The sequence below is a fragment of the Gopherus evgoodei genome, chromosome 4 (assembly GCF_007399415.2).
Source record: "Gopherus evgoodei ecotype Sinaloan lineage chromosome 4, rGopEvg1_v1.p, whole genome shotgun sequence".
NCBI lineage: Eukaryota > Metazoa > Chordata > Testudines > Testudinidae > Gopherus > Gopherus evgoodei.
Window position 1 is genome coordinate 7,516,905 of NC_044325.1, and position 22,971 is coordinate 7,539,875.

At 41.1% G+C, this 22,971-nt stretch overlaps 1 protein-coding gene across 2 annotated transcripts in view; it reads right to left on the reverse strand.

Annotated features, from left to right (window-relative positions):
- The window catches only part of SOS2 (SOS Ras/Rho guanine nucleotide exchange factor 2), an 87,726-nt gene that overhangs the window by 17,060 nt on the left and 47,695 nt on the right, over positions 1-22,971 (reverse strand). For both annotated transcript variants that reach the window (XM_030562821.1, XM_030562822.1), the window contains exons 11-13: positions 15,998-16,079; positions 12,348-12,470; positions 5,669-5,772 (exon numbers count right to left, since the gene is read on the reverse strand). In XM_030562821.1, coding sequence (XP_030418681.1) covers positions 5,669-5,772; positions 12,348-12,470; positions 15,998-16,079 — 309 coding nt within the window. The remainder of the gene's footprint in view (positions 1-5,668; positions 5,773-12,347; positions 12,471-15,997; positions 16,080-22,971) is intronic.

Sequence of the window (22,971 nt, forward strand, 5' to 3'; positions counted from 1 at the left end):
AATTAGGTTGGTATAACCAGAGTGTGAAAAATCCAGATTCCTGAGCAACACAGTTAAACCGGCCTAATTTCCTAATGTAGAGAGCCCTACCACCTCTTGGAGAGGTGGATTACCTATGCCAGTGGAAGAATCCCTCCTGTTGGTAGCATCTTCACTGAACTGTTACAGAGGTGTCACTGCAGTGTTTTAAGTATAGACAGACTCTCAGAGCAGGTCTACACTATGGGGGAAAGTCAATCTAAGCCACGCAATTTGAGTTACATTAGTAGTGTAACTCAACTCGATGCGGCTTAGATCTACTTACCGCGGGGGCCACACTACGCTATGTCAACAGGAGATGCTCTCCTGTCAATTCCCCTTACTCTTCTCATTCCGGTGGAGTACTGGAGTCAATGGCAGAATGATCTGTGGTTGATTTAGCAGGTCTTTACTAGATCTGCTAAATCGTCCCCCAGCAGATCGATCGCTGCAGGGTTGATGCACTGGTAAGTGGAGACAAGCCCTCAGACTCACAGCTAAATACAAGACTGTTTAGCATAAGTAGTTAACATCTATTATAAGAGACCACTCAAGGTGAAGTGGCCTGTTAACAACTCTGCAGCATAAAGACTTGAAAATATAAACATTTATAAATGTTTACTTTTGAACACTTAAGATTTTTATGTACTGTACATTTATTAAACACACAGTGAGTCTTTAGACCAGGGATTTCAAACCAAAATCCTTTCAAGAAACTGGTCAAAAGTAGTCTGTATTTAATCAGGAAAAACTTATACAGTGACTGTCAATCCAACAGGGGATCAACAACTGTTTTTTAAATTTGTAACTCAAAATTGTACTACAGGCTGGTTAATTTGGTAACCTAAAAGTGACATCCAGCATTGCCAAAAAGTCATCTAGATTCAGTTGACATCAATGTTACTCTCCAAGTGGACTGCAAAGGGAGTTTGCTCATGTCTTTAGGGCAGTGGTTCTCAACCATGGGTACACATAAACCTGGGGGTTTGCAGAGGTCTTCCAGGGGATACTTCAACTCATCTAGATATTTGCCTAGTTTTACAACAGGTTACATAAAAAGCACTAGAAAAGTCAGTACAAACTAGGGCTGTTGATTAATTGCAGTTAACTCACACGATTAACTCAAAAAAATTAAAAGCGATTAACGGCAGTTTTAATTGCACTGGTAAACAACAGAATAGCAATTGAAATGTATTAAGTATTTTAGCATGCTTTTCTACCTTTTCAAATATATTGATTTCTATTACAACACAGTATACAAAGTAGACAATGCTCACTATATATTGTTATTTTATTACAAATATTTGCACTGTAAAACTGGCTAACAAAAGAAATCGTATTTTTCAATTCATCTCATACAAGTAGCATAGTGCAATCTCTTTATCGTGAAAGTGCAACTTACAAATGCAGATTTTTTTGTTATATAACTGCACTCAATAACAAAACAATGTAAAACTTTAGAGCCCACAGGTCCACTCAGTACTACATGTTGTTCAGCCAATCACTCAAACAAGTTTGTTTACATTTACAGGAGATAATACTGCCCGCTTCTTATTTACAATGTCGCCTGAAAGTGAGAAAAGGCATTCGCATGGCACTTTTGTAGCCAGCATTACAAGGTCTTTACATGCCAGATATGCTAAACATTCGTATGCCCCTTTATGCTTCGGCCACCATTCCAGAGGACATGCTTCCATGCTGATGATGCTTGTTTAAAAAAAAAATGCATTAATTAAATTTGTGACTAAACTCCTTAGGGGAGAATTGTATGTCTCCTACTCTGTTTTACCTACATTCTGCCATGTATTTCACGCTATAGCAGTCTTGGATGATGACCCAGCACATGTTCATTTTAAGAACACTTTCATGGCACATTTGACAAAACACAAAGCAGGTACCAGTGTGAGATTTCTAAAGATGGCTACAGCACTCAACCCAAGGTTTAAGAATCTGAAGTGTCTTCCAAAATCCGAGAGGGACAAGGTGTGCAGAATGCTTTCAGAGGTCTTAAAAGAGCAACATTCTGATGCGAAAATTACAGAATCTGAACCACCAAAAAAGAAAATCAACCTTCCGCTGGTGGCATCTGACTGACTCAGATGATGAAAATGAACATGAGTTGGTTCGCACTGCTTTGGATTGTTAGGGAGCAGAACCCATCATCAGCATGGATGCATGTCCTTTTGAATGGTGGTTGAAGTATGAAGGGACAGATGAATCTTTAGTGCACTTGGCACGAAAACATCTTGCGATGCTGGTTACAATAGTGCCATGCAATGCCTGTTCTCACTTTCAGGTGACATTGTAAACAAGAAGCGGGCAGCATTATCTCCTGCAGATGTAAACAAACTTGTTAGTCTCAGCGATTGGCTGAACAAGAAGTAGGACTGCGTGGATTTATAGGCTCTAAAGTTTTACATTGTTTTATTTTTGAATGCAGGGTTTTTGGTACATAGTTCTACATTTGTAAGTTCATCTTTAATGATAAAGAGATTGCACGACTGTACTTGTATTAGGTGAATTAAAAAAAATACTATTTCTTGGTTTTTTACAGTGAAAATATTTGTAATAAAAAATATATAAAGTGAGCCCTGTACACTTTGTATCTGTCTTGTAAGTGAAATCAATATGTTTGAAAATGTAAAAAAATCCAAAACTATTTAAATAAATGGTATTCTATTATTGTTTAACAGAGCAGTTAATCATGCAATTAATTGTGATTATTTTTTTTAAATGCTTGACAGCCCTAGTACAAACTAAAATTTCATACAAATTTCATACTTGTTTATACTGCTCTATATATGATATACTGAAATGTAAGTACAACATTTATATTTCAATTTATTTTATAATTATATGGTAAAAATGAGAAAGTAAGCAATTGTTCAGTACTAGTGTGCTGTGACACTTTTGTATTTTCATGTCTGATTTTGTAAGCAAGTAGTTTTTAAATGAAGTGAAACCTGGGGGTACACAAGACAAATCAGACTCCTGAAAGGGGTATAATAGTCTGGAAAGGTTGAAGGCCACTGCTTTAGGGAATGTTATCACACTGTTCAACTATAAGTAAGGTTATATTTTAGTCACGGGTATTTTTAGTAAGTCATGGACAGGTCATGGGCAGTAAAGAAAAATTCACAGCTCATGACCTGTCCATGACTTGTACTATATACCCCTGACTAAATCTTGGGTATTCTGGGGGGTGGGAGGGCGGCTCAAGGGTGGGGCGGGGGGAGGTTGGTGGCGTGCAGCCTGGGACCCCCACTGCTGCTGGGGTGTATGTGTTTGACGGGGCTGGCAGGCTCCCTACCTGGCTCTGTGCGGAGACATGTCCCTCAGCTTCTAGGTGGAAGCACAGCCAGGGGCTCTACATGCTGCCTCTGCCTCGAGCTGTGGTTCTGCAGCTCCAGTTGGCCAGGAACCACGGCCAATGAGTGCTGTGGGGGCAAAGCCTGTGAGCGGAGGCAGCACACGGAGCCGCCTGGTCACACCTCCATCTAAGAGTCAAGGGAGGGATGTCGCCACTTCCGAGGAGCCCCTCAAGGTTAGCACTAGCTGGAGCCCTCACCCGCTCCCGTGCCTCAACCCCCTTCCCCAGCCCTGAGCACCCTTCCACAGCCAAACTTCTGCTGCTGCAGAGAGGCACGGTGAACCGAGACTGCCCCAGCAGCAGCCAGTGCGGCTGGCCCAGAGGCTGCCTGAACTGCTCAGGCAGCCCCTGGCCCAGTCACATAGGCTGCTGCAGAAGTCATGGAGTTCCCAGAAAGTCACGGCATCCGTGACCTTAGTGACAGACTTGCAGCCTTAACTACAAGACCTAAGGAAGTAACAGTAATTGAAGCTAAAAGGTTTTTATTGTTCAGCTCTCCTCTTCTGGAAGAGTAATGGTTGTGCAGGGTCTTCAGGACAAGGATGGTAAAATGGGAAGGGATCAGTGCTCCAGCAGGGAAGAAATTTTTCTTCTCACTGACGAAAAATTTTCTCTAGGAACTTAAAATTGGGAAGAGGCAGAATTCAATTAAAAATATTTAGATTATACTGGTTTATTTTTTTAAAACTTTTTTTAATTTAAATTATCACCACTGTGCAAAATTCTGGGTGTTGATTATTTTTCCAATTTTTATCAATTCAAATGTTTACAGTTTCAGGAAATTATGGGGGAGTCAGACAAGTGATCACAGTAGACACAGATTCAAAGAGTTTGTTTTATAACCATTAAAACACAAACTGTCGATATCATGTCAAAGTGAAGTTCTGGAACAGCCTTCCAAGGGGAGTAGTGGGGGCAAAAGACATATCTGGCTTCAAGGAAGGAAGGAAGGCTGAAAGAATCAGGTTTATTTAGTTTGGAAAAGAGAAGACTGAGAGGGGACATGATAGCAGTCTTCAGGTATTTAAAAGGGTGTCACCAGGAGGAGGGAGAAAACTTGTTCACCTTAGCCTCTAATGATAGAACAAGAAGCAATGGGCTTAAACTGCAGCAAGGGAGATTTAGGTTGGACATTAGGAAAAAGTTCCTAACTGTCAGGGTAGTTAAACACTGGAATAAATTGCCTAGGGAGGTTGTGGAATCTCTATCTCTGGAGATATTTAAGAGTAGGTTATATAAATGTCTATCAGGGATGGTCTAGACAGTATCTGGTCCTGCCATGAGGGCAGGGGACTGGACTTGATGACCTCTCGAGGTCCCTTCAAGTCCTAGAGTCTCTGAGTCTATAAGACTAAGCTTGATAAGTTTATGGAGGGGATGGTATGATGGGATAGCCTAATTTTGGCAATTAATTCATCTTTGATTATTAGCAGGTAAATATGCCCAATGGTCTGTAATGGGATGTTAGATGGGGTGGGATCTGAGTTACTACTACTTCTTGGGTGCTGGCTGGTGAGTCTTGCCCACATACTCAGGGTTTAACTGATCGCCATATTTGGGGTCGGGAAGGAATTTTCCTCAAGGGAAGATTGGCAGAGGCCCTGGAGGTTTTTTGCTTTCCTCTGCAGCATGGGGTATGGGTCACTTGCTGGAGGATTCTCTGCACCTTGAGGTCTTTAAACCATAATTTGAAGACTTCAATAACTCAGACATAGGTTAGGGGTTTGTTACAGGAGTAGGTGGATGAGATTCTGTGGCCTGCATTGTACAGGTCAGATTAGATGATCATAATGGTCACTTCTGACCTTAGGTCTATGAGTCTATATAAAAGTAAATACACTTAAATCAAACTCTAATATAATCTCAAGCAACATTTTTCTTGCCTTTCTGTAAATTTTGATTATCATCAATGGAAATATTTTTTTGTTGGTTTGTGTGTCCGAGGAAATTGATATTTGCTGATAAAAAAACCTAATTCTTCCAAACCTGAAGATGTTTTGCATTCTAGAGACCATACTGGTTTCAGACAATGATAATCTTAAATATTTACTGCTAAATAAGCTTTGATAAAACAACAAAGTAATGTCTGATATTATTTAGGTTTCGGACTTAATCTTGCAATGTGTATGCATCGAGATTTGACTTCAACTGGAATATTTACACAAGTAAAAAGAACTGCTCACGTGAGTAAAGTTACTCGTGTGTAAGAGCTAGCAGGAATAGACCCCCAGAATGTATTAGAAAGTAAGAAGAACAAATCGATTGTAACAGTTACTGTACCTCTTACACTTGAAATAAATGTCTCCAGTTTATCGAGCAACTCCAGATCTCTTTCAAAATCATAAAAATGATGTTCTACCCAGTGTCGAAAAACATTTAATATCCTGAAAAATAAGGGGGAAGGAGAGGGAGGAAAAAAATTTTTTTACATTTTTATGAACCCTCAAGTCCAGCCAACCTGCACACTGATGAAGCACAGGTTCTGCAGAAGTTACAGTATGCAATCATGTAGTTAAGGACCATCACAATGCATATGTACAATAGTTTGGAGTCACAACTGAGTGTGGAAACTTAACTTTGGTAATCCTGGAATTTTAAGAACATAACTTTGCAGCTTTAATAGTCAGTTGTTTTTTTTTTTAAAAAGAGGAGAGATTAATGGAAGATTGTACCCAAAACAGTAAACCATAAGAATATAAGAACAGCCATACTGCATCAGACCAAAGGTCCATCTATCCCAGTATCCTGTCTTCTGACAGTGGACAATGCTAGGTGCCCCAGAGGGAATGAACAGAACAGGTAATCATTAAGTGATCCATACCCTGTTGCCCATTCCCAGCTTCTGGCAAACAGAGGCTAGGGACACCATCTCTGCCCATCCTGGCTAATAGCCATTGATGGACCTGTCCTCCATGAACTTATCTAGTTCTTTTTTGAATCTCGTTATAGTCTTGGCCTTCACAACATCCTCTGGCAAGGAGTTCCACAGGTTGACTGTATGTTGTGTGAAAAAATACTTCCCTTTGTTTGTTTTAAACCTGCTGCCTATTAATTTCATTTGGCGACCCCCTAGTTCTTGTGTTATGAGGAGGAGTAAATAATGCTTCCTTATTTACTTTCTCCACACCAGTCATGATTTTATAGACTTCTATCATATCCTCCCTTAGGTGTCTTTTTTCCAAGCTGAAAAGTCCCAGTCTTATTAATCTCTCCTCATACGGCATATGCTCCATACTCCTAATAATTTTTGTTGCCCTTTTCCAATTCCAATATATCTTTTTTGAGGTGGGGTGGCCACATCTGCAGGCAGTATTCAAGATGTGGGCATACCATGGATTTATACAGAAGCAATATGATATTTTCTGTCTTCTTATCTATCTCTTTCTTAATGATGCCCAACATTCTGTTCCCTTTTTTGACTGTCACTGCGCATTGAGTGGATGTTTTCAGAGAACTCCAAGATCTCTTTCTTGAGTGGTAACCGCTCATTTAGACCCCATCATTTTATATGTATAGTTGGGATTATGTTTTTCGAGGTGCATTACTTTGCATTTATCAACACTGAATTTCATCTGCCATTTTGTTGCCCAGTCACCCAGTTTTGAGAGATCCTTTTGTAGCTCTTCACAGTCTGCTTGGGACTTAACTATCTTGAGTATTTTTGTATCATCTGCAAATTTTACTCCCTCACTCTTTATCCCTTTTTCCAGAACATTGATGAATATGTTAAATAGGACTAGACCCAGTACAAACCCCTGGGGGACATCACTATTTACCTCTCTTTCTTTTCACCATTTACCAATTCATGGAAGGACCTTCCCTTTTATCCCATGACTGCTTACTTTGCTTAATAGCCTATGGTGAGGGACCTTGTCAAAGGCTTTCTGAAAATCTAAATACATCTCTTCTCCTCCAGGCAAAAAAACCCCCTTGAGCTGATACCTCAAACTTTATTAGATTCATTTGGGCCTACTGCCTTGTTATCTAGATGCATGACAAATTATAACTGTCCAAATCAACCCCCACAAACAAATCTCTCTCCATACCACCCCATAAGACCATAACTTGTAGTGGCCCATATTAAAGATATACTTTGCACCATGCTCTGAAAGTCAATAAACTCAAGCGCTGCTAAGGGACCAGAAAAAGCAGCTTCCATAGCTGGGTATCCTCCACCACAATCAACTTACCTCCATTTAAGAGTTTCATGTACACTTTGTCAACAAAAACATTTCAGCTGATTCCAGCCATTATCAGTTTGCATATAGAAAATACACAAGCTATTAGAAGCCACAGACAATTCTAATTTCTCCCAAGAACAACATTTTAACATAAGCCACAAGAGAGTGTGAAGTAAATGACAGTTTTAAACTGCCCCTCCCCACAAAGCCTAAATGCTGTTTCTGTGGCAGTTTAGGGCCCTTGCATCACTTTCTGTTAAAACCACTAGTTTAAGAGTATTTCACGTCCCCAATGTAGCTTGTATAAGAAGCAGCCAAAAGTAGCCATTCAGGCAACTATGTATTGCTGAAGGATAAAAGCAGCAAAGAGTCCTGTGGCACTTTATAGACTAACAGACGTTTTGGAGCATGAGCTTTCATGGGTGAATACCCACTTCGTCAGATGCATGTAGTGGAAATTTCCAGGGGCAGGTATATATATGCAGGCAAGCTAGAGATAATGAGGTAGTTCAATCAGGGAGGATGAGGCCCTGTTCTAGCAGTTGAGGTGTGAAAACCAAGGGAGGAGAAACTGGTTCTGTAATTGGCAAGCCATTCACAGTCTTTGTTCAATCCTGAGCTGATGGTGTCAAATTTGCAGATGAACTGAAGCTCAGCAGTTTCTCTTTGAAGTCTGGTCCTGAAGTTTTTTTTGCTGCAGGATGGCCACCTTAAGGTCTGCTATAGTGTGGCCAGGGAGGTTGAAGTGTTCTCCTACAGGTTTTTGTATATTGCCATTCCTAATATCTGATTTGTGTCCGTTTATCCTTTTCCGTAGCGACTGTCCAGTTTGGCCGATGTACATAGCAAAGGGGCATTGCTGGCATATGATGGCGTATATTACATTGGTGGACGAGCAGGTGAATGAACCGGTGATGGTGTGGCTGATCTGGTTAGGTCCTGTGATGGTGTCACTGGTGTAGATATGTGGGCAGAGTTGGCATCGAGGTTTGTTGCATGGATTGGTTCCTGAGCTAGAGTTACTATGGTGCGGTGTGCAGTTACTGGTGAGAATATGTTTCAGGTTGGCAGGATGCCTATGGGCGAGGACTGGCCTGCCACCCAAGACCTGTGAAAGTGTGGGATCATTGTCCAGGAGGGGTTGTAGGTCCCTGATGATGCGTTGGAGAAGTTTTAGCTGGGGACTGTATGTGATGGCCAGTGGAGTCCTGTTGGTTTCTTTCTTGGGTTTGTCTTGCAGTAGGAGGCTTCTGGGTACACGTCTGGCTCTGTTGATCTGTTTCCTTATTTCCTCATGCGGGTATTGTAGTTTTGAGAATGCTTGGTGGAGATTTTGTAGGTGTTGGTCTCTGTCTGAGGGGTTAGAGCAGATGCGGTTGTACCTCAGTGCTTGGCTGTAGACAATGGATCATCTGATGTGCTCGGGATGGAAGCTGGAGGCATGAAGGTAGGCATAGCGGTCGGTAGGTTTTCGGTATAGGGTGGTGGTAATGTGACCATCACTTATTTGCACCGTGGTGTCTAGGAAGTGGACCTCCCGTGTAGATTGGTCCAGGCTGAGCTTGATGGTGGGGTGGAAGCTGTTGAAATCATGGTGGAATTTTTCCAGAGACTCCTTCCCTTGGGTCCAGAAGATGAAGATGTCATCAATGTAGCGTAGCTAGAGAAGGGGCGTGAGTGGACGAGAGCTGAGGAAGCATTGTTCCAGGTCGGCCATAAAAATATTGGCATATTGTGGGGCCATGCGGGCGCCCATAGCTGTGCCACTGATCTGGAGATATATATTGTCATCAAATTTGAAATAGTTGCGTGTGAGGATAAAGGCACAGAGCTCAGCAGCCAGTTGTGCTGTAGCATCATCAGGGATACTGTTCCTGACAGCTTGTACTCCATCTGTGTGTGGGATGTTCGTGTAGAGAGCCTCTACATCCATGGTGGCTAGGATGGTGTTTTCTGGAAGCTCACCAATGCACTGTAGTTTCCTCAGGAAATCAGTGGTGTCACGGAGATAGCTGGGAGTGCTGGTGGCATAGGGTCTGAGTAGAGAGTCCACATATCCAGACAGTCCTTCAGTGAGAGTGCCAAAGCCCGAGATGATGGGGCGTCCAGGATTTCCGGGTTTGTAGATCTTGGGTAGTAGATAGAATAACCCTGGTCGGGGCTCTAAGGGTATGTTGATTTGTTCCGGTGTTAGTGTAGGGAGTGTCCTGAGTAGATGTTGCAGTTTCTTGGCCCCACAATATGCCAATATTTTTATGGCCGACCTGGAACAACGCTTCCTCAGTTCTCGTCCACTCATGCCCCTTCTCTACCTACGCTACATTGATGACATCTTCATCATCTGGACCCAAGGGAAGAAGTCTCTGGAAAAATTCCACCATGATTTCAACAGCTTCCACCCCACCATCAAGCTCAGCCTGGACCAATCTACACGGAAGGTCCACTTCCTAGACACCACGGTGCAAATAAGTGATGGTCACATTACCAACACCCTATACCGAAAACCTACCGACCGCTATGCCTACCTTCATGCCTCCAGCTTCCATCCCGGGCATATCACACGATCCATTGTCTACAGCCAAGCACTGAGGTACAACCGCATCTGCTCTAACCCCTCAGACAGAGACCAACACCTACAAAATCTCCACCAAGCATTCTCAAAACTACAATACCCGCATGAGGAAATAAGGAAACAGATCAACAGAGCCAGACGTGTACCCAGAAGCCTCCTACTGCAAGACAAACCCAAGAAAGAAACCAACAGGACTCCACTGGCCATCACATACAGTCCCCAGCTAAAACTTCTCCAATGCATCATCAGGGTCCTATAACCCATCCTGGACAATGATCCCACACTTTCACAGGTCTTGGGTGGCAGGCCAGTCCTCGCCCACAGGCAACCTGCCAACCTGAAATATATTCTCACCAGGTAACTGCACACCGCACCATAGTAACTCTAGCTCAGGAACCAATCTATGCAACAAACCTCGATGCCAACTCTGCCCACATATCTACACCAGCGACACCATCACAGGACCTAACCAGATCAGCCACACCATCACCGGTTCATTCACCTGCTCGTCCACCAATGTAATATACGCCATCATATGCCAGCAATGCCCCTCTGCTATGTACATCGGCCAAACTGGACAGTCGCTACGGAAAAGGATAAACGGACACAAATCAGATATTAGGAATGGCAATATACAAAAACCTGTAGGAGAACACTTCAACCTCCCTGGCCACACTATAGCAGACCTTAAGGTGGCCATCCTGCAGCAAAAAAACTTCAGGACCAGACTTCAAAGAGAAACTGTTGAGCTTCAGTTCATCTGCAAATTTGACACCATCAGCTCAGGATTAAACAAAGACTGTGAATGGCTTGCCAATTACAGAACCAGTTTCTCCTCCCTTGGTTTTCACACCTCAACTGCTAGAACAGGGCCTCATCCTCCCTGATTGAACTACCTCATTATCTCTAGCTTGCCTGCATATATATACCTGCCCCTGGAAATTTCCACTACATGCATCTGACGAAGTGGGTATTCACCCATGAAAGCTCATGCTCCAAAACGTCTGTTAGTCTATAAGGTGCCACAGGACTCTTTGCTGCTTTTACAGGTCCAGACTAACACGGCTACCCCTCTGATGCTGAAAGATAAAGCACCAGAAAATCTTTCAATAAAAACTGGATTTCGGCCAGACCTACTGAACAGATAGAAATCTGGGCTCATAAAAAAGGATGAGAGACACAGGCTCCAAACAGTTCATCAAGCCATAAAAGAAGGCAACAAGTCACAAAAATTCTTTTATAGAAGTTAGTAGCAAGAAACTGTTTATAAATTTCCCACTCTATTTCTTTTTTGTATTACAAATAGTTTATCAAAGTAGAAAAATACATCGCATGCACTCTTGAAAAACAATGTAAAAAGGTTATTTTAATAGCAAACAAAGTTAGGGATCCACACTCTAAAAGCACTATGCCTAATCAGGGTGTACACTTGTAGTCTGCTTACTATCAGAGGGACAAGATGAAAACAAGGCATTCACCAACAGGATTATCTTAAATGCAGCTTTAGTTCTTTAAAGTGTTAACCTTAAAAGGCTGAATTAAGAGCCTTAAAGTAGCTCCCAATTCAATTTATTATTGTTAAATAGCCTGGCTAACTCCACAGCTCTTGAGTGACTGGAGTTACTAATGGAGAAACAGCAATTTCTCTCTGAAGTACTATTGTACATATTTCTACAGATCAGACTTCAGAGGGAAACCAATTCTTCTCAGACCAGTTATGGTGATCAATAGTGCTGCAGAGAAAACTGTACAGCTATGAGAAGCTACCTGTGTACAAATACATCAACTGGGCTGGAACAGGGAGTGAAAAAAGCAATGGAACTGAAGAGAAAAAAGAAAGAGGATTACCAGCTTAGGCTACCTTTGTGGCTATAACCTATTAAAACAGTCATTCAATATAAGAGGAGTAATTTTAATTGCACATACCTCACCTGTACCCATTTTAACAGAATGAGCAACAGGCTTTTTTTTGTAGGGTGTTCAGTTTCAGTTGTGAGCAGCATGGAACAGACATATGATTGTAACAACCAACAGAATTCTAAATGACTAATCATAACGTCTTTGGATTATCATTGTCCATAGCCTGGCCACACTAACAACTTAACACTTGTAGCCAGTCTTCACAGTAAGTTGTGTCTTCATAAACAGGATACACAAACTGAACTAAAATTTGGATCTGATGCAGGAAATATAAAGGCACCCAAACCTGAGTTGTACTGGCTGGACATATTCCTTGCGAAATCTTTTCAGGTCTGCGCTGATCGGCTGCTCTCCCTTCTCTATTGCCAACCTATCTGCTTCAGTAGGCTCAGGCTCTGGGATTTCAAACCTATGAACAAAAACACAAAACTGATTATTGACGAAACCTTTTTATATAAAACCAATTAAGTAAAAACATAATTAAAATGGTTTAAGTAAACTGAAAACTCCCCAGCAACGCATGAGTGGGTGGGTATATGCTGCTCTAATTCCAGGTTTGATTTACTTCAAGACTATCTGAAAATCCACGCCTTTGGTACATTGATGAAAAGTTAAGGAATGAAGTACTGCTCTTTTAAAAGCTTATAATTTCATTAGCCTTCATTTGTGTCCTGACACTAGCCACCAAATTAAAGATCTTTATCTTAAAGGTCCTACATAATACAACCCATGTCTACATCTCAGTTCATCTCTTAGCCTCCCCCTCTCCACTATTTCCTTTTCGTCTTGTCAAGCTGTATAATTCATTTTAACTGCTCATTTCTTGCCAACCAATTAAACCCATTTCATCCATGAATCCCGCTTAAATTATAGTCACCCTACTGATTTCTCTGCACTCCGTGTTACCTGAGAAGTTCTATACCTCGTGTTAGACTGCAAGCTCCTTTTGGTAGGGATCATATCCTCTATATAGCTTTAAAATCACTGCGTATGTTTATGGGACTATACAGTTCATAACAAAATTTTTATCATCGCTGTTTGGTAGCAGGGTAATGCCCAAAGGCCTTGGTCAGGATGGGACCATTATCGTACTACAAACACATTGGCCCAGGATCCAAAAAAGTTTATATTAAAAAGGCAAAAAGAAAGGGAGGAGGGGGAGGATACAAGCACATGCCTTGTTTTTTACCATCTTTATTTTTAATTCTTGTGCCCCAGAAGACAGGCAACATACTTCAAAAATAGCCAAATGGATCAAACTTTCAAAAATGTCATCTCAGCACAAACAGGCATGAAGTTTCAGTTTAAAATTGTGGCTGAAAATAAGTGTTTATAATGGCAGTGCCGTTTCAAGCATTACCACTGTACTGCCAGCACTATTATTAATTATTTGTATTCCCTCAGCACCTAGGAGCCCTCAGTCATGGACCAGAACCCATTGTGCTATGTGTTGTACAGTGAAATTGATGTAGCATCTTTCATTTCAAAGGATCCCAATAAAGCTTCACAGACACAGCTTCACCACTGGGACAGAGGTAAGCAACCAGAGCACAGCACACAATGAGGGTGGAAGAACGGTTGTGTCAAGGAGGTTGTGTCAGATATTCCGTCCTATGAAAACTAACACAGATTCCTTAATGTCCAGGCAGAATATATAGTAACTTTTTTTTTTTTAAGTCTCCAGAAACCCCCCCACCAGTAATCTGCATTTTGAACTTATTTTACTCTTTCTGTAAAGTTGAAGGGCTCAGTCAACTCTGCCAGGATTTGAACCTGTGGTTTGAACAAATCTAAGGATTTCAATCAGTTGTGCAAGCACTCAGGCACATGCTCAGGGCTAGACTGAGGAACACACCTGAGCCTAGGGCCCCATTTCGCACAGTCACACAACAGAGGGCAGTATATATCTGCTTTCATTTTTTTTTTTTTATCATGCATGTTTTTAGTCTATATAACTGCAGGTAAAGAGAAGCTTGAAAAGGTGACCCAAGTGTAATCTATGCAGTGATGTCTGCAAACAATCTGAAAGAACAGTTTTGAAAGGTGTGACATCTACACAGATGTTAATGCCAAGATCCACTCTTACCACTCTAGCAGAGGACTATGTATGGCAGATGGAAAAAAATGCAGTAGGCCCAGACCACTGGATTAAGTACTGGCCTGCCCCCGTTACCTCCCTGGCCTCTCCATGAAAGAAAGGAAATTCTGCTGTTGCTTATAGGGGAAAGAAGGGGATAGCAGGACAGGACCAGTGCCTCTCTTTGGCAGAAGAACAATGCTTCCTGCCTCTGGCACTCCAAGATGGGTGAGTTGTTGAGGTGAAGCCATGGTGGCTGCACATCATGGTGCGCCTAGGATCCTGGATGGTCTTAACCCAGCCCTGCACATGCCTAATTTTAATAATGTGCTTTAAGTATCTACAGGATCAGGGTCTAAAACAGGAATTTCAAACTCAAATCACCACGAGGGCCACATGAGAACTAGTACATTGGCCCAAGGGCCGCATCACTGAAACCTTTTCCCACAAAGATACAAAAGAATAGTCAAAAATGAAAAAAAAGAAGAGTAATATAGTATGTTATTAAAAGTCAATGTATTAACTTTTTAAAAAACTGTAATGCGAAGAGAGGTTTTAATAAAATATAAACACCTGTAACTATTCCTTATGTGGTCAGTAACACTGATGATGATCTACACTAACAGTCTATCAACACAGCTGTAATGGCAGGAACTTTTTCAAGTAATTATTCATACGAAATACATTGCCACTTTTAACAAACATTCTTCCCAACTACTCACAGCAAAGAATCATATGTGCTGAACTTCATACCTCAGACTGCTCATCTAGTCCATGAGGCCCTGCCCCTTACCCACCTCTTCCCACTCCTTCCCCGCCCCTATTCCAACCCCTTCCCCAAATCCCCATCCCCGCCTCTTCTCTGGTCCTCCGCCAAGTGCACTGCATCCCCACTCCACCCCCTTCCTCCTGGAAAGTCCTAAGCACTGTCAAACAGCTGTTTGGCAGTGGGAAGTGCTGGGAGGTAAGTGGAGGAGCTGGGATGCGGCATGCTCGGGGGAGGGGGAGAGAAGGGGAGGCGTGGGGGAAGGGGAGCTTGGCTGCCGGTGGAGTCGGTGCCTATGGTGGGCCACAGGAAATAACTCCGCAGGCCGGCCGTGTGTTCGAGACCCCTTGTCTAAAGTTTAGACAACAAAGACATCTACAAAACACTGAAATGTAATTTACAATTTAAATACAATTTTAATACAAAATAAAAAACGGGGCCTGTAACTTTTAGCTTCAGAAAGTTGCTACTGAAAGTAGCAGAGCACTGGTTAAAGCTTGGGCTAGCCAGCTGAGTACAAACCCAGCTGATGCATACTCGGGCAGCTAACAGAGCCACGGCCTGCTGCTACATTTAGCATGCTGGCTCGGGCAGCATGTGTCTGTCTACCCATGTTGAGAAGCATCCTCCCAGCTGCTGTGTAGAGACACCCCCAGGCTTGCACTTGGTTACTGTTTTAAGGGTGCCCACATTAGGGGTTTGCACCAATTTAGCTACATTGATTTTAAACAGTGTACTTTTCTAGTATAAATATAGCTTACAATTATTTGTATTTTTCTAGTATTCACATGGCCTACAGTCATGTGTATATTGTTTCTGTTAACGTCTATTTAACTTCAATGACATTTAACATTTTGGAAAAAATAAGCCTTTGTTAAAATTTCATTCCCTCTTCTTCCTCTCCCTTCCTTTTAAAAAAAAAAAATTATTATTTCAAGACAATTCATGACATGTATAAAGTTTTCCTATATATGGGATGGTTAAATCAGATCAAAACATGCTGCCATATTGCACTGCAAACATCAGAAGAGAAGGAGCAAGTAATCTAAACTGAAAAAGCCTAGTGTCTTCAAAATAAGTGTTTGTTGTTTACCTTTCAATCAACAAGCTCAGCAATTCCTGTGGCTTACAAAAGGAGCGGTAGGTAGTAAGGAAAGTGCGAACAAAATTAGGATCTGTCGAGGGAAAACAAGAAAATGAACAAAATGAATTTTATACAATGATTTCAATTTTCACTGGTGATAAAAATTATGGCCATAAGAGACAAAGTTATTAATGCCAATTAAAAGTTTAATGCTAATGAAGAATTACCTTCAAAAAACCTTTTTAGTGAGATTCAATTACATCAAATTTCATTACTAGTTTTTAAAAAACATTACACCTAAAATCTATATTAAGATAATAGATTGCAAAGTCAGGCACTCAAATTTAGGAAATATCAGTTTAGTTTAAGTGTAAAATTTCAAGTCCCTGTTCCATGGAGGCACTAGAAATTCTCAACAAATTGGCTGTAAGAACTTTAACAAGGGCAAAACATATTATTCCTTAACTTTGATCTGAGAAATGGTTGAACTTTTCTTTCTGAAATTTAAAAAAAAAAAAAAAGTCAGCTAGAGATATTCAGCACAGAACATTCCTGCCTAAAATTTCAACCAACTGGTTAGAGTTGCGAAAAATTATAAGCAACCGAAAATAAGGTCTTATATAATGGGAGTGATCATGCAACCTTAACTATAGGCATTGCTACTTGTGCCACCTATAATACAACATATAGCAACTTAGTAAGTTACTTTTGCTATTTCAGTTTAACCATAAAAGGGTTGGGTTTTCTAATTTATTAGTTGTAATTTTTGTATGCATAAAGATCTTCAAATATGCCTACCATTTTATGTAAGGCTGCACCATTGTTTCATCATTCCAAATCATACAAGTTAGACACTTGCAGGATTGTTCCACACAGATATTTTCTAAGCAGCAGCTCCTAAAAATTTTATTGGTCTATATATCTTCTTAAAAAAAGCGTTGTGAGATCACAGAATCATAGAATATCAGGGTTGGAAGAGACCTCAGGAGGTCATCTAGTCCAACCCCCTGCTCATAGCAGGACCAACACCAACTAAATCATCCCAGTCAGGGCTTTGTCAAGCCAGGCCTGAAAAACCACTAAGGATGGAGATTCCACCACCTTTCTGGGTAACCCATTCCAGTGCTTCACCACCTTCCTAGTGAAATAATGTTTCCTAATATCCAACCCAGACCTCCCACACTGCAATTTGAGACCACTGCTTCTTGTTCTATCATCTGCCACCACCGGGAACAGCCTCCCTTCATCCTCTTCGGAACTCCCTTCAGTTAATTGAAGGCTGCCATCAAATTCCCCCTCACTCTTCTCTTCTGCAGACTAAATAACCACAGTTTCCTCAGCCTCTTCTTATAAGTCATATGCCTCAGCCCCCAAATCATTTTCGTTGCCCTCCGCTGAATTATCTCCAGTCTGTCCACATTCTTTCTCTACACAATACTCCAGATGTGGCCGTACCAGTGCCGAATAGAGGGAAATAATCACTTCCTCCGATCTGCTGGCAATGCTCTTAATAATAAAGTCCAATTGAGGACCTGCTCCATGATTTTTTCAAGGACTGAGGTGAGGCTGACCAGTCTGTAGTTCCCCGGATTCTCCTTATCTTTTTTAAAGGCGTTTTTTAAAAGGTACTATATTTGCCTTTTTCCAATTGTCCGAGACCTCCCCCGATCACCATGAGTTTTCAAAGACAATGGCCAATGGCTCTGCAATCACATCAGCCAACTCCATGCATGGAGCATTCAGCCAAATGAATGCATAGAACAACAGGCCAGTGTACCACAGTTTGGGAAAGCCAATCTGATAGTTTGCTCAGTCTACTTTTAAAAGTCCTAAGCAATGGGACCTTCCATTACTTCGCTTATGAGATTATTTCACAGGCTAATACATTCGAGACTCAGGTTTTCTCTGACAGTGTACATTTTCAACTACACTTTCTTCTAATTTCATCCTAATATTACTAATTACATGTCAGTCTAAGAATCTGAACTGCACACTGGAACAAAGTCTACCTAAAGCTCACGTAATACTATAATATCTGTAACAAGCTAACATAATCTGGCCAACACACCCAAGATAAAGCATTCTGGGCATCTAGTGAAGGTCCTCCCCCAAAACTAGCTACTGAAAGGACCTGTGGCTCCACACACACACTGCTGTGAAAGGTTGGTTGAGTAGTTCCATGGGCACTGCTACTCTTGAAGATTCCTGAAGCTCACTGGCACTGCAGGATGCATTATATAAGTTGGAATATGCAGAGGCCACCTCAAACAACAATCACCTTAATATGTCAACAAGACAGTAATTGTATGGCTTGATTTACTAAACAGCTACTAGCTCAAGGATTATGTTTACTAGCTATGATGATAAATGACTGTGCTGCCACAACTCCCACAGCTACCATGTAAGAACTACTATTAATGCACAGCAATCAATGCAGAAAGATGAATATTTTTGTGAGTCATAGAAACACCACCATATTTTAAAAGTGGGGGTCACTTTGCACTCACACAAATGATACTACAACTAAAGAAAATGTGTTTGTCACAGGGTGGTAACTGCCCTTTGGAAGGATGAGGCCAGCGCACCTAATTCATTGGTTGCCTCCTGAAATTTGGGTTAAAAGAAGGCACCTGGGGCATTATAAAGGGGGAGAGACTGAGACAGGAGAAGGGTCAGTCAGGAAGAGGGCAGGTGACAGCTGCCAGAGACCAGAAGACTTGTAGGAGGCCCATAAAGGAAGCTGCAGATGGTTCCTTGGAAAAGGCTGAAGGCAAGACAGCAATAGAAGGATTTGTTGGCTGACCTCCCCAAGCCAGAGAGCCAAGGCTAGAGGGGACTGAAGGCCAGAGAGCTGCAAACGGAGCTGCCTGCTGACTTCTAAGCCAGAGAGCTGAAGCAAAAGGCTCAGGAGGGCTAAAGGCAGGCCAGCAGAAAAGGTTCTTATCCACTGATGTCTCCACCTAGAGAACTGGAGACAGTGGAAGGCCAACCTGCTTGCCTGTCTGGGATATGAGAGGTTAGTAGTACAGGAGAAGTGATGGATGAACTTCCAGCAGAGAGGCTTTGGGAGAAATGGGGGTTGAAATTGCACCAGCTGAAAGGGCTGGCTTGGCTGCCCTGGAAGAAGAAGAGGACTGATGAAGAACCCAGGTGTAGTAAGATGAGGCCCTGAAACAAACTCTTATATCAAGGCCCAGTCTGACGCCTGAAGCCTGAACCAATGTACTTCCAGACATTGCTAAGCAAAAGCTGGGCTGTGAGCCACAGGCAGGCCCCACTCACAGAAGCTGGCGATAAGAGAGCTGCTGGAAGCAGGTGCATCCACACATAAGTGCTAATAAGAGGAACTTGTGCCAAGATGGCATCAAAACACTCCACCAGGATAACGAGAAACAGGCAGGTACATCTTAAAGACAGGGTCAAAAGGATAGCATGATGGACAGATCTATCTGTTTGAAACAACATGATCAAAGGAGGAGACAGCAGCCTAATGAGCCAAGGGGCTGTACCTCAATACGTCAGTAGGGATGAGTAATCTGCCCTGTAACTGTATAAAAGTAGGTCCCAGAGTGCACTTCTTTGTCTGGCCTAGGGGGAAGTGGAAAGTCCCGCCACTGACTGAGCCGGTCCATTGCTGGGGGGGGGCGCACAAATTCGTAGTATGTCTTGTAGAGTCTACAGAAAACTATTACTGTGCTTTGTTTGACAATAAACCTGGCTCGGGTTCCTTCGTACCTTACTAGAGTCTGTGGTTTTGGGGGGTTCTCTCGGGGTCTGCTGTGTCAGCGATCTGCGCAGAGCTGGGGCAGCACACAGAGGGGACATGCACGCAGCCGACTGTATCATCATCGAACAAGAGCAGAGCACCACACCGGTAGCTACTGACAACATTAATGACCCCGACTGCTGATCTGATGAGTAAGCGAGCTGTCCACTGTAGGAATCGCAATCTAACATGGCAGAAAACCACAAGCTAGGGAACCCTCTTAGCCCCTCCCTGCAAATCCCCACAGAGTTAAAAAAAATATAATGGGGAAGAAACATGTAACGTAATTTGTAAGGCTAGGGCAGAGATTGTAGCCTTAAAATGTAAACTACTGCAAACTATAACCAAGGCTGTTGAATGGTTAAAACAGCACCCCACAAAATTGGTGGGGCAAGTAACAGTAACAAAGAAAGAGTTAAAAGAATTTTAAAAAAAAAAGCTACACAGCCCTGGAATACTCCCACCGCCCCTTGCAGGGTGGCGAGCAGCCCAGAAACAACCAGCACAGGAACAGAATAAAACATTGGAAACAACTGCAAGGAACTTACAAAAAATACATGTGCCGTCCCCTGTTATAAATATTGGTGGTAAACAGCAGGCTTCAGGTAGCTACCCTGTGCCAGAAGAATGGAGACAGAAATGGAAAGAGGTGGCCCTAGTAAAATTAAAAGATGAAACGGGGTCCACTGCAGTGCAACCACCATGTTATGATAAAAGCAAGGTTTTGGCAAAACCTAAACTAGGACCTAGATTGGTGCCTGTCAGAACAGGAGAAGTAAGTACACAGAAGGAAAGAGTACCAAACAATACTTTCACTGAATTGGTAAATCAAATGAAGGAAAAAATGGAACAGTTCACAGAGCACATTAGGAGACAGAAGCTGCGACTTGATCGCAGGGGAGTGAATAAAGAAGAATTTAAAAGTAAATACCCAAAATTATGTGGGTTAACACCTAGAATTGATGCATTAACACATGGAGTTGCCCAAAAACAGTTCATTGCAGCAAAAACGGGCACTCCCGCCATCCATCTGCAAAGCCAGGATAAAAAACAGGGGCGTGGTTCCCAACTATGCAGGTTCCCAAATGCTTTGACCCACTGATCCACACTCCGCGCTCATATCTAAAAATATAAAGGCCTTTCTCAAATATTTGTACATACCAGTTAAGTTTTTTCCTTTCCTCAGTTTGCTAAACTCGCTGCTGCTGCCTGTACTTTCAAATACCTTGACAGAGTTAATCTCTCTTGGCTCATGTGAATACCCACTTCGACGGATGCATCACCCATGAAAGCTCATGCTCCAATACGTCTTTTAGTCTATAAGGTGCCACACAACTCTGTGCTGCTCTTACAGATCCAGACTAAAACAGTCATTCCTCTGATACTTGATACCTTCCTAGGTTGCTCTTCACCCCCAACCTTTTTCCCCTGCCTTTCCTCACTTCTGCTCTCTCTCTGTTTTAAAAGTTAAAAGTTAGTTTTTACAGAAACCTCCAAAAGATAAAGCAATTGAAAAAAGAACAAAACAAGGAACAATAAGAAAACAAGGTAAAAACTTTACTTTAAATACATCAAGTAAATTAATTATTTTAACCCTTTAGGAATGCAAGAGCTGGAATTATTCCTAACTTTCTTGAAGATATGGTTGCCAAGCAACAGAAATGCACCCTCTGCTTCTAATCCTAACCACTAACTAATATTTGAAACATGGGCTTTTCTTATTTCCATATAGCAGAGTTTTAAAGTAATGTTAAATATAAAGTAATGCAAAATTCCTTGTTACCAAATTAATATATTTGGCAATTAATATATTTTTTAACAATTTATGTTACAAGTTTTAAATAAGCTAATAATTTGTTTATTCAAATGTTTAATCCTTTTTATTTTTTTTATTGTGTTTGCCTTATTTTGTATGGTTATGAACAGAATTCTGGGGCCAGTTGTTTTTAATTGTAAGTTTGTCCTGTATGTCATGTGTTACGTGACTATTTTTTATTTTTTGTTGTTGTTGTTGCAACAAAAGTCAATTTTTAAAAAGGATATAAAATTATATGTATAAGTGGTACTACACTATTTTAAGATCATTGTTGGGGTATAATTATAGTATTATTAGCACCAATTTTTTGTGCAAAGTTCAAAAAGGTTTCAGTTACAAATATATGTACGTATATTTCTGCCTCAACAAATAATGCAATTGCAAACAAAAAGAATTCTCTTTTTGAAAACAGTTATGTTTAAGTATTTTTTATTGTTATTCAAAGAAAAAAGGTAAGGGGAAACCTCAACATGAAGGTAAAGAGAATATTAACAAAATGTCAATTTCTTGTTTGGGCTTTTCATAAACTTGTTTATACTTTTAAATATAGCTATAAGAATGTGATAGCAAAAAATGTATTCATAAAGCTAACAATTTATTCATAAAGCTAACCAAACAACGTCAACAGGTCTACACGTTTCTAACAGGTTTCCACTTTTGGCTCCCAAACACAACAAATCATCATCAAAGTTTAATACCCTCAAAAAATTTTCGTGAATTTGTATTTAAAATTTATTTTGGGTTAATTTTATAGTTGATTTAATTTTACATGCTTTTCTTTTGTTGTTATGTTATGTTAATGGGAAGCAATGGTGGTTAAAGTTTGTGCTTCTAAACAGCTAGCAAGAGTGAAGTTGGTATCGCAAGCAAATTAACTCTGAAAAGCTTGTTAAAATTATGTTACTAACTCTTTTGCTGAAACAAAGTTTTCAGCAAGGGAAAGCAATACACCTTCGCATGGAAGATTGTGAGTGAGCATTTATTTTAGCTGTTAAGCATTACATTTACCATGAAATATTAGTAATGTATCTCAAATGGAAATGAATGTCTATGTAATAATTGCAAAAAGTATAGCTTGTGTTATAAAAGACTCAGTCCCTATTACATTGTGCTTATTACACTGTAAACAAACTAAGTTAAACTGTGTATTAAATTTGGGTTATTGAAAACAAAAACAAAAAAGGAAAAACAAACAAAAACTTTAATATGTTAACAAAAGTTGTTTAAGTTACATCCCACAGACCAAAGACACCAGAAAATATCACACCCTGAAGACACCAGTTGATATCTGTATACAGTGAAGAAACCTCCAAGCATCAAGAAAAGAAAAGTGAAGTGTTTTACAAGAGACTGGTCAAATATACTTCTACCTACCATATATGGACAATTAAGTTAACAATC